General features: G+C 29.6%; 2 protein-coding genes across 4 annotated transcripts in view; both read right to left on the bottom strand.

The window, feature by feature from the left end:
• The window catches only part of LOC111625217 (bromodomain-containing protein 7-like), a 57055-nt gene extending 46754 nt beyond the window's left edge, over positions 1-10301 (bottom strand). For 2 of the 3 annotated variants that reach the window (XM_023368299.1, XM_023368302.1), the window contains exon 1: positions 2877-3223. In XM_023368299.1, the coding sequence (XP_023224067.1) occupies positions 2877-2937 (61 nt within the window). In that variant the 5' untranslated portion in view covers positions 2938-3223. Of the gene's footprint in view, positions 1-2876; positions 3224-10081 lie in introns of those variants that run through there. The other variant, XM_023368301.1, reaches the window with a different exon arrangement.
• Positions 10302-10580: 279 nt separating this feature from the next.
• On the bottom strand, positions 10581-13448 carry LOC111625239 (trafficking protein particle complex subunit 2-like protein). Its single transcript, XM_023368334.1, has 4 exons — positions 13388-13448; positions 10866-10960; positions 10693-10772; positions 10581-10623 (listed from the first exon to the last, which is right to left on the bottom strand). The coding sequence occupies exons 1-4, from the start codon at positions 13446-13448 to the stop codon at positions 10581-10583; spliced, it is 279 nt and encodes a 92-aa protein (XP_023224102.1).
• Between the last annotated feature and the right edge of the window lie 67 nt (positions 13449-13515).

The raw sequence follows: 13515 nt of genomic DNA, 5'->3' as shown, positions 1-13515 counted from the left end.
TTTACACACACACACACCAATTGATTAAGTAATTATATTTTAAGATGGCGTAAAGTAGTTTGCGTGTGCCAAACGGGTAACGTCAGGAATACAAAAGTAAAGGGGGTTACAGCGTATTAACCTTGTTTTTTTTTATATATTTAAAGGCAATTTAACTAGTAAGAGAGTGAGGAGAAAAGTAAATCGAGAAAGATAAATGCCCAGAGTGATGGCAAACTGCAATTGTCAATCGGCCAATAACGAAAAAGTGTAATGTTACCCATGTATCCATTTTTCATATTGGGTAATTGCGCGGTCGATGGAGTGCGGCGTGCCACAGCTTCTCTTACATTGTCGAGTTAAAATATAACAACACCTAAGTGGGAAAAGGATCGATCGATAACTTTTCTACCAGTCACGAATTAGCCTTCTGCCATAATTCCAAGTACTTAAAAAAAGGTAAAAAAGAAAATTTTCTTCACACAAATCACAATACAAAACCTTCTACTACATTCAATTTAAAAAAAAAAGGGTGGGAAGGAGGAAAGTGAGGGTGTAAGATAAGAATCGGTGGTACATTAAGAAAGGGGCGATGCAATAGGAATTTAGAAAAATCTGATAGATTCGATGCCCGGAAACGTGAAGAATAATTGATACAGTAACCTCTCTCTATACGAGAAAATTCACACTTCTATGTGTTGGGTGAGATTAAAAGATTCTTTATAGTGTTATCGAACTGGACAAAGTGACTTGAAATCCGATCGAAATTACGTATTTGAAAACATTAGATAGCAATTTTTGACTTTAACTTCAAGATATTTTTCGATTATTGTTTATGAGTGGTAATAAATCACACGGTAAATCGATAGTAGTTCCTATTCTTTTGTTTTATACTTGATATAACTCACTGTATTTCCTTCTACGCCTATATTATATTCGATTACAGTTCACTCGGCGACTATTAACAATAAAAACACAATGGATTTTTGTTAACCGATGTATTCGTATATGCCCTGGGGTGGTATACCAGTTTACTTATTTAACACGGAAATTATCATAATGGCATTAATTACTATACTGTTTTAAGTTATTCTTCGTGTTATAACCAAGCGGGCCTCGTATTATAGGGCCTGAAAAGTTTAATAAATCGACAGGGCCCCCTCCCAACCCCGGCGATCCGGCTCGTCTTATTGCTTGTCGTTTAGGATTTTATTATGTTGTGTATAAAATTTCCATTGATAAAAATAATGTAAATTCGATTGTCGATCCGTTAGAAAGATAGAAAAATTTAATATTGACTTTTAAACATTCCTCTACAAACATTTTGTTATCTTCAGTATCAGTTTATTTAGCATATAATGTTGTCCACTGTCGGTATACTGAAAGGTCTTTTCATACTAGTGGATTTTTCCTGGGTGTATGTTTACCATATACACCTACACGTGTATACACACACACACACGTCCGAGTTCGCTAGTGTCAAGAGTGACGATCATCCAGTATATATATATATATATATATATATATAAGTCTGACAGGCCAAAATAAGTTTAAAAATTAACCAAAAGCTATGGAGACCCAGACAGAAATCCCAGTTAGCATGGTGACAATTAACATGTACAGTTATAATAAAAGTAGTCTGGAAGCAAAAACTGAAGGGGATAAAGGCAGGATAGCAAGGCAAGTTACACAGAATTATGGGTTTGAATTCCTCTGGCTTAATCTTTACTTCTAAACATTTTCAAATAATTTTATTAAGCTTCAAAATTAATTCCTAATCATTAAACTTAGTAAAAATGGTATCATAACTTCCTACATTCCAACCAAATACTATAATTTAATTAAAAATTAGCTTAATTTTAGCATGAAAATAATCTAGCATTTAGATACGTTTGACTATTAAATAAAAAAAACAGTTTATATTATTACAATATATACCAAATATTTTCCAAATACTATATACGATACGATATACACCAAATATTTTCTAATTTACTTGACAACAAATTATGCATTCTCAAAAATAATACCAAAATCAATCTCCGCTTTAAAATTTTAATTTGTAGAATCTCGAACTACTAACAAATATGGAATCTCAACACTTCAAGAAACCGTTAGACTATTTTTAATTAAAATATAAAATAAAGAGATTAAGGTAAAATCACAAATACTAGAAATGACAAAAATAAACAATTTATTTATTTTAATTCTAAAATAGATACATTGACAGGAAACAAAGATATAAGAACTTATTTATCAAAACAATTGCACAATATGTATTTATATTTTAGAAAATACAAAGAAAGCAGCACTTCCACAGCTTCCAGGACTGCACGCCACTGATTTTATCTACACGGGACCCAGGCAAATTTGAATTAGGGGATCCCACACACAGCATCGACTTCACTTTTCTTCAGGGGGAAATACCTTCTTATAAAAGATCAGTTTGGGGCCCCCTATTTGCGGAAGCCTCGGCAAATCACCCTTTTTTGCCCACAGGACAACACACCACCGCGTAAAATACACAAATGTAAATAAGCTGTCAGTTTCTATGCATCCAAATGTTATCTCATTCACTACACATGTATGATGACCTGTTAATTACCAATAACATAATCATGTCTGTAGAATGATAACAGTGCACAAATAATCATTTTATAAATACTTTTATACCAGATAATCATGATGTAATCTTTATTTAATGAACTTTGAACTAAGCAATTCCTCAGATGTAACAGATATTATTGAAATTCGTAGTTACTATAAACCTGTAAACGCTTATAATTTCGCCTTTGGTGGTTATTTTACTTTTGAAAAGTGCCGCTCGCTGGTTAATAACAGTTCAAAACCAATAACTGCCGCCCAATACATCAATATATAAATAAATATCAACATACCTTCGTATATGGCTTCTTTTTTCTCCGATCTATGATGTTTCTTGTGTTTTTTACTTCCCATTTTTAAAATTTACAGTAAAAAAGACAGAAATGGAAATCCCGAATCCTTTCTTTGTCTTTTTTTTTTTTTTCCTGTCAAATTCGGGGAATTATCGCTAGATGACGACACTAACGAATTTTATTAAAAATATTCATGTTCCATATTATATTTGTTCCTTTATAATGATAATTGGTAATATTATAAATAAAAGCGACTTAATTATTACCAATAAAAATTTTGTTTAACCTAAAACCTACGATTTTCTTTTAGACATGCCCGATAGTGCCAAAAGATAAAGTGCTTTGTTTTCGGACGTTGCCAACCCGACTGGTTTTTTTATTTTTGAAAATTTTCGTTGGAGAAATGTTAAGAATTTAGCAGAAAATTATTCGGTTTAAATATTATTTAAATAATATATATTTCCTAATGTGATATGCTTGCATTTTTATATATATATATATATACACACAGTATACTGTATATACTGGGTGAGTTTAATTAAAGTATTCCCATTCAATTAGACTGCTAAATAGTTCTTTAGAGCTATTTAGCAGTCCAAATGCAACTAAATTTGGTATGATAACATTTCAAGACATGCAAAAGACATTTCCACAAAAAAAATTAATATCAAAACTCACCACTATGTTACTTTTGGCAAGCAATAAATAACAGTTTTATTTGTGGAGACATTAAAATGTGGGGTTATCAAGGACATGTTGCAAACTTGGCAGTCTTGAAAGGCAGTATCACACTGCATGCAAGAAGCATCATAGAAGATCAATTAAAGTCAACCATCAAATACACTGTTCATTGCTGTCAGGTTTTACATCAGAAAGGAGACCACATTGAGCATTTCCAGAATTGCTCAGTTTTCTGTGAAACATGAATGTCTTATACAAGTGTTAGTTGCATATAGTGCCAAAAATGCCATAGTGGTGAATTTTGGTACTATCTCCTTTTTTACAGAAATGTCACCATACCAAATTTAGTTGCATTTGAACTGCTAAATATCTCTCCAGAAAGCAATGAATATGGGTACTTTAATTATGATCATCCAGTATATATATATATGTGCACAGAAGTGCCATTAATTATTGTTTCTGCGAGTTAATGTCTTTTTTTAACATTTTATTCAATTGATTTTTATATAAAAAAAGTTCGAATACAGTAGACTCCCTATAACGCGGGTTCCTACAACGCGAAATTCGTATAACGTGGAACGTATCTACCGCGTTATAGGGGATCTACTGTATCTTCATTTATTTCTTTATTTTCTTACGTGAAGCACAAATTTGGTATTATCTTTCGAAGATTTTAATTCTTCTAGAAGCAGCAATGCCTGTAGAATTGGGTAATAAAAAAGCAAATTTTATTTTTATTCACTTTTTTTTTTGTTTTTAAATTAAAACTGCCTCTGAGATTTATTTACTTCATATGTATATTTATTTACTTCATATGTATATGAAGTATATGTATACTGTATAGCCTGAAAATGCGTAATGGGAAAGTTGCATCGATGCATTAAAACCATAGAGATATAAAGGATATTATTTAGAATATCATATTTAGAACATGATGACCCTAATAGAAATTTATTCGGATGAACAGAGTGAGAGAAACACAGGAATGGTCGACATAACTAGCTGTATTATCGGCTGAATAGAAAAGTTCGACGATATTAGAAGTCGATTTACGTAATTTTTCGCTCTTTAAAATTGTATTTAATTCGTATTTGTATTTATGTCAGAATAGTTTTCATTTTCTGTCTATAATAAATAATCGCATATAAAATATTATGCAAAACTTTATTTCATTTCTATCGCCACGTATTTATAAAAAAAGGGCCCAGGGCCCACAATAGGGGCAGCCGGGTGCTGAGGGACGGGNTACGATCATCCAGTATATATATATATATATATATATATATAAGTCTGACAGGCCAAAATAAGTTTAAAAATTAACCAAAAGCTATGGAGACCCAGACAGAAATCCCAGTTAGCATGGTGACAATTAACATGTACAGTTATAATAAAAGTAGTCTGGAAGCAAAAACTGAAGGGGATAAAGGCAGGATAGCAAGGCAAGTTACACAGAATTATGGGTTTGAATTCCTCTGGCTTAATCTTTACTTCTAAACATTTTCAAATAATTTTATTAAGCTTCAAAATTAATTCCTAATCATTAAACTTAGTAAAAATGGTATCATAACTTCCTACATTCCAACCAAATACTATAATTTAATTAAAAATTAGCTTAATTTTAGCATGAAAATAATCTAGCATTTAGATACGTTTGACTATTAAATAAAAAAAACAGTTTATATTATTACAATATATACCAAATATTTTCCAAATACTATATACGATACGATATACACCAAATATTTTCTAATTTACTTGACAACAAATTATGCATTCTCAAAAATAATACCAAAATCAATCTCCGCTTTAAAATTTTAATTTGTAGAATCTCGAACTACTAACAAATATGGAATCTCAACACTTCAAGAAACCGTTAGACTATTTTTAATTAAAATATAAAATAAAGAGATTAAGGTAAAATCACAAATACTAGAAATGACAAAAATAAACAATTTATTTATTTTAATTCTAAAATAGATACATTGACAGGAAACAAAGATATAAGAACTTATTTATCAAAACAATTGCACAATATGTATTTATATTTTAGAAAATACAAAGAAAGCAGCACTTCCACAGCTTCCAGGACTGCACGCCACTGATTTTATCTACACGGGACCCAGGCAAATTTGAATTAGGGGATCCCACACACAGCATCGACTTCACTTTTCTTCAGGGGGAAATACCTTCTTATAAAAGATCAGTTTGGGGCCCCCTATTTGCGGAAGCCTCGGCAAATCACCCTTTTTTGCCCACAGGACAACACACCACCGCGTAAAATACACAAATGTAAATAAGCTGTCAGTTTCTATGCATCCAAATGTTATCTCATTCACTACACATGTATGATGACCTGTTAATTACCAATAACATAATCATGTCTGTAGAATGATAACAGTGCACAAATAATCATTTTATAAATACTTTTATACCAGATAATCATGATGTAATCTTTATTTAATGAACTTTGAACTAAGCAATTCCTCAGATGTAACAGATATTATTGAAATTCGTAGTTACTATAAACCTGTAAACGCTTATAATTTCGCCTTTGGTGGTTATTTTACTTTTGAAAAGTGCCGCTCGCTGGTTAATAACAGTTCAAAACCAATAACTGCCGCCCAATACATCAATATATAAATAAATATCAACATACCTTCGTATATGGCTTCTTTTTTCTCCGATCTATGATGTTTCTTGTGTTTTTTACTTCCCATTTTTAAAATTTACAGTAAAAAAGACAGAAATGGAAATCCCGAATCCTTTCTTTGTCTTTTTTTTTTTTTTCCTGTCAAATTCGGGGAATTATCGCTAGATGACGACACTAACGAATTTTATTAAAAATATTCATGTTCCATATTATATTTGTTCCTTTATAATGATAATTGGTAATATTATAAATAAAAGCGACTTAATTATTACCAATAAAAATTTTGTTTAACCTAAAACCTACGATTTTCTTTTAGACATGCCCGATAGTGCCAAAAGATAAAGTGCTTTGTTTTCGGACGTTGCCAACCCGACTGGTTTTTTTATTTTTGAAAATTTTCGTTGGAGAAATGTTAAGAATTTAGCAGAAAATTATTCGGTTTAAATATTATTTAAATAATATATATTTCCTAATGTGATATGCTTGCATTTTTGTGAAAAATATCTAAACAATAATTTAAATTTTATCAATTTTTAAAGTTTTCGGAAATGGATTAGAAGTAGACAATGCACATATGATATAACTTTGTAATACTTTAAAAAATTGAATTAATATTGTTTAGTTATTCAAACATTAGAAAGAGATGCACTCTAAATCTTAATTATTTAATTTATAAACGTCGCATTAATATCCCAAAAATATTTTAACAGAATTCATTTTAATGTAAATTATCAGAAGCACATCAGTAACTGAATGAATAAAACCATTGAATATTGGTCATTGTCCAGGGATAGCGCTTCACCGATGGGCTAGCAACAAGGATTTTCCGCGTTTTCTTCATAATGCGGGCCATTTTCCCACACAAATCTTATCGGGACGCAGTGTCGTAGCGAACATAACTGGCGCCTGGAACACGACACTTTATTGGCGCTTCCTCCCCTCTCCAGAAACACATATAGTTTGTCTTGGAGACCATTTGGGCGCCCCTCTGCGAGTGGCAACAGGTGCATGATACACCCCCTTGCACCTCCTCGCTACGCCATTGTATATTCGAATATTAGTGGCGGAGTAGCGGAGTGGAAACGCTGTATTGTCAGCATCCAAAAAGCCAGATTCNCAAGACATAGCCAAAGATTGCAGTGCCACAGCACTGGTGAAAATTTAAATTTGCCGACTGGAATTCTTTCAGATGATTGACTTTCGGATAATTTACGCTCTACTGTATGAAGGAAACTATTCTCTTAATTAATTACATGAAATAAATACTATATTTTAGCTAATTAATCATAATGTAATCAATTTATTTACTCATTGAAAGCTGAGAATAGCCATAGCATAATCAAAAACTTTCCTAAAAAAATTTTGGTTTCTTGAATAGCAGTTCGGTCATTTAAATAATTTATTTAATACTAGTTGATATGCCTAGCAATGTTCAGGTATCTTACTTCCAAAAACAACAGATTCAAAGATGATATGTGCTACCAAAATGTACCCTCTAGTACCAAATTGTTTCATAATTTATTAGTATTATAGCTGTTATCTAGCCTGATGACTTATGGCATTGGTTGGCTTGTAGTTTTATAATTATCCGATTTTAGTGATGTTGTTTATTTATGATATGTGCTCTTGTTATTTGACAATTGTATACACTGAATATTTACTTCTATCATAATGCCAACAAACTTTGTTTTTCTTTTGATCCTATCTTAATACAATACATTTTGTTTTATTTACATATCTTTGTATATCTTTGTTGTTCCATTGTATTTTACAGAAATATTTGCAAAGGTTAAAAATTTTACTCAAGTATTAAAATTTTTATTATATTGTCTATGTTGGACAGTATATTAATAGGACTTAATATACTTCTATATAAGTCCTATTGATATACTAAATCCAATGTAGACACTGATATAATAATATGGTAAGGACATAGAGGCAAAAGAATTAATATTTTACTCAAGTATTTCTTATTAGAACAATCTGTAACAAAACAATTTAAAGTTATATATTTCAAGAAACAATAATTATACTTCAAACTAACATCAAAAGAAAATATATTTTCTAAATATTCTACAGATTCTGATTTTATAATAAATTTTGGGACAGAACTAAAGTTTAAATCTTTTTATAAAGACAATCTATGAAATTTAATTTTAGAAAAACTAAAAGCTTTATTAAATGAGAATTATTTTATGTTTTATACATTCATAAATGAAAACATATTTCTCCAAATTGTGTGTATTTTCCTTTAGATGTGTGGCTAACCAAATACTGGTTGTTCAGCTATACTTTATGTCATCACTTCCAGATATTGTTTCTAAAAAAATACTTTATCCATTAGCAAACAATAGTATACTAATTAATAACCTATTAGTTTCTTTGACCAAGATACTAAATTACTCAATCAACTGTTTCTGTTAAGATAAAACCAGAAGACAAGTGGGCATGAAAATACTTTCTGTTGATATGCTAATGTTGATAAAAACTCTTAATGTTATAGAAAAAATAAACAAACATTGAAGAAAAACCAAAAGAAATCTACATGTAAATTTAATATATATTTCTGATTAAATATAATTACTTAAGATAAACTAATTACTAAACCATGTAATGTTTATGATCATAAGTCTTTATTGCTTATATTAACTTCAAATAATCAAAATTAAAAATTACTCATTTTAATTCAATTAGAATTTTTATACTATAAAATTACAATATTTCTGATTGAAGAAATTTTTTCGTTGGGAGTAAGCATAAGATTGCTTGAGAGAATGAATCACACAGAAAGACACAATGAAAATAGATATACAGGACTTCATTGTGATCCTGTTTGATTTGTTCTCTTAAGCAATCTTATTCTTATTCCTAATAATTAAAACAAGAATAAGAGCAATTAAGTACAAATTTTTTTTACATAATTTAGACTTAATTTTTATCACAATATCTTCAAATCATTTTTATCAACTCATTAAGATAAATTATTAATGCATCTTTACTATCTTATAATCAAACTAAATCACTATACTAAATTTTTCTAGTTTGTCTATGGTATGACCATTGTTGATCTAAACTAGTGGTGAACAATATTTCTGGATGAGGGCCACATATGAACTTTGTAGGCTTTTGGTAAGCCACACATACTTTTTCTTATGGAGTTTCGGGCTTTAAGCCTACTGAGTACCAACACAATCCATAACCACCAGTAGGACTAGGTATTAAAATATTTACACTGATGATATGCAAATGAGTAATATATAGTTTATTCTAATCTTTTTACTAGTCTAGTTTAGTATGAATGTTTTTTGCCACATACATTGGCTCAAACAAAGTTACAGAAAACAAGAAAATAAAATTACGATGTCAAAGCTTTGGACACTGGATATAGCATACAGATTGCAAGTTGCTCATCACTGTTCTAAACAGCGTAAAGAAAATATTTTTAATATCACTCATGATAACAATTTATTAAATTTATCATTAAGATTGAAATAGCTTTATTAATAATTCATCATTTATTGGACATCACCAAAGTCATCAATATTAAAGCCATTCATAACATTGATATCATTACAATATGTAAAACAGTAAAATTTTGTTTTTTTATATAAATCTCTCAAATTTAAAGTTTATTTTCATTATCTATATCAGAATTGTTTAAAAAGTAAATAAACCATACATTTTATGATCTAATTCTTCATTTTTATAAAACTTAAATCCACATAAGATTAAAGATCTTGCTAAAAGAATCAATTTTGAAAATTATTAATAGTAACTGAAAATGAAAATATTTAAATATAATGTTAAAATGTTATAGCATATATGAAAAATAAAATGACTAAATTAAAAAAAAACATATATTCTAAAATGTTACCTGATTCTAGCATGGTAACTAATGATTCAAATACATCCAAAATAAACCTCCTAAATTACAAATTCTCATAAGTTGATATATAGTCAGAGAAGTTGTCTTTCCATCAGCAGTTACCTTTTGTATCTAACACCTGTTCTATCCCACAACAGAACAAAATGATGTTGAAATTCAGAACAGGTGTCAAATTTAGACAGTAGCTTATGATGGTGACATAATTAAAACAGTTTTGATTAAAAAAAAGCTAACTTTCAGCAATTATTTTTTGATGTGTGATTAATATTTCATTCAAGTTCTTGTGTTCAGAATTTTTAATATTAATACATGTATATTGAAATATGAAAATCAAATTTTTCCAATTAAAAAGTATTTTTAATTTTATTTTAATTGTTTTATTAAATATATTGTATATTTTCAAAAAGAAAAAATAAATAGTTTTTAAAATTATGAAATTAATTTATGGCAATTTGAAACATTTCATATATACATCCATTCAGTATAATTAATCTTGATTCATGATACTTTTGACAATGTTTTCAAATGATCTGCAATAACAGCAAATGTATTTTTAGTACTCGTTTATGAATACAATGATGAATTAAAAGTTTACTTACGTAGATGTTATAGAAGTTCCTGGAATGTAGAAAGGATTGCACACCATGTCTGTGTAGGCACCATGAAGCCTGCGAAACATCTAAAGACGTAAAAACAAATTATTTAAAGCTAAAATTTTATTTAATGTTAAAAGTATTAAAAAATTTAAACTTTTGAAAGAATCTGCACATACTTGACGTATCTCATTATCTCTTAAGGTAATATGAGATGATTCTATTATGATCACAAACTTTATCTTTGTATTTGTTACATATCCATAGCTGAAATATGTAAATTAGAAAATGAAAAATTAACTTGAAAAATAAACAACACCGATATAAATCCAGCAAAATTTAATAAAATAAAAACGTTTTCAATCGTTTTTCAATGATCATCCTCAGTTACCTAGATAGAAAATTAAATATAGAACATAAAATGTGTTCGAAATAAATACAAAAAATGAAAATTAACGGAAAATTTTTCATTAATACGTCCGCCAGGACGTATTAATGAAAAATTAATAAATAAACCAAATAAATAGTGAAAATTAATAATTGTAGAAGGATCTCCACGCAGTAGATAATGAGTCGGCGTCTCTATGGTTTATACAACCAGTTTTCATGTGCGTTTTATAGATTTCCAATCTCTCTAGATGTTTGATCATTTGCCTATTATTCGTCATTTTTATAATTGTCGCTTGATCCCATTGTACGTTAATATCTTGTTGTTTTGTGTATGATGCCAACACAGTGTTATCCAGGTTCCTATTGATTGTATATTTGTGTTCCTTGAGCCTTTGCTTTAGACTGCGCATCATTGCACCCACGTAAACCAGCCTGGAATCGAATCATTGGTCATGTAAAGGCACCGAATATATACCCGTTGTTGAATTCCGATCCTCCTCCTTTTTATCATTTCTTAAAAGTTTGAAAATAGTGGGATTGCACCGGTATACAATGTGAAAGTTATTAGACTTGGCAGTAGATTTGTGTATCTTGTTTAAAAATGGGATGTAATTAAGCACTACAGTAGAGCGTCGATTTTCCGAATCAATTGGGGACTGGGGTTGGCCGGATAACTGATATTTCGGATAACTAATTTGCATACGAAAAAATAGTTTAATGTATCCGATTTTGAAATTTTTCTCCGTTGCGTGTCGCTTTGCGTTGAATTTTCGTCGATGTTAAGCCTAACAAAGACTATTGTATCGTTAAAAATTATTTTTTTATTTTGTACAAACAAAATAAATATATTGAAAAACATAAAAATAATAAAAAAATATACTTCAGANCTAGTGTCAAGAGTGACGATCATCCAGTATATATATATATATATATATATATATAAGTCTGACAGGCCAAAATAAGTTTAAAAATTAACCAAAAGCTATGGAGACCCAGACAGAAATCCCAGTTAGCATGGTGACAATTAACATGTACAGTTATAATAAAAGTAGTCTGGAAGCAAAAACTGAAGGGGATAAAGGCAGGATAGCAAGGCAAGTTACACAGAATTATGGGTTTGAATTCCTCTGGCTTAATCTTTACTTCTAAACATTTTCAAATAATTTTATTAAGCTTCAAAATTAATTCCTAATCATTAAACTTAGTAAAAATGGTATCATAACTTCCTACATTCCAACCAAATACTATAATTTAATTAAAAATTAGCTTAATTTTAGCATGAAAATAATCTAGCATTTAGATACGTTTGACTATTAAATAAAAAAAACAGTTTATATTATTACAATATATACCAAATATTTTCCAAATACTATATACGATACGATATACACCAAATATTTTCTAATTTACTTGACAACAAATTATGCATTCTCAAAAATAATACCAAAATCAATCTCCGCTTTAAAATTTTAATTTGTAGAATCTCGAACTACTAACAAATATGGAATCTCAACACTTCAAGAAACCGTTAGACTATTTTTAATTAAAATATAAAATAAAGAGATTAAGGTAAAATCACAAATACTAGAAATGACAAAAATAAACAATTTATTTATTTTAATTCTAAAATAGATACATTGACAGGAAACAAAGATATAAGAACTTATTTATCAAAACAATTGCACAATATGTATTTATATTTTAGAAAATACAAAGAAAGCAGCACTTCCACAGCTTCCAGGACTGCACGCCACTGATTTTATCTACACGGGACCCAGGCAAATTTGAATTAGGGGATCCCACACACAGCATCGACTTCACTTTTCTTCAGGGGGAAATACCTTCTTATAAAAGATCAGTTTGGGGCCCCCTATTTGCGGAAGCCTCGGCAAATCACCCTTTTTTGCCCACAGGACAACACACCACCGCGTAAAATACACAAATGTAAATAAGCTGTCAGTTTCTATGCATCCAAATGTTATCTCATTCACTACACATGTATGATGACCTGTTAATTACCAATAACATAATCATGTCTGTAGAATGATAACAGTGCACAAATAATCATTTTATAAATACTTTTATACCAGATAATCATGATGTAATCTTTATTTAATGAACTTTGAACTAAGCAATTCCTCAGATGTAACAGATATTATTGAAATTCGTAGTTACTATAAACCTGTAAACGCTTATAATTTCGCCTTTGGTGGTTATTTTACTTTTGAAAAGTGCCGCTCGCTGGTTAATAACAGTTCAAAACCAATAACTGCCGCCCAATACATCAATATATAAATAAATATCAACATACCTTCGTATATGGCTTCTTTTTTCTCCGATCTATGATGTTTCTTGTGTTTTTTACTTCCCATTTTTAAAATTTACAGTAAAAAAGACAGAAATGGAAATCCCGAATCCTTTCTTTGTCTTTTTTTTTTT

The sequence above is a fragment of the Centruroides sculpturatus genome, unplaced genomic scaffold, assembly GCF_000671375.1.
Source record: "Centruroides sculpturatus isolate CEXI.00-Female unplaced genomic scaffold, Cexi_2.0 scaffold317, whole genome shotgun sequence".
Lineage (NCBI taxonomy): Eukaryota > Metazoa > Arthropoda > Arachnida > Scorpiones > Buthidae > Centruroides > Centruroides sculpturatus.
This window is presented reverse-complemented; position numbering and strand designations above follow the sequence as displayed.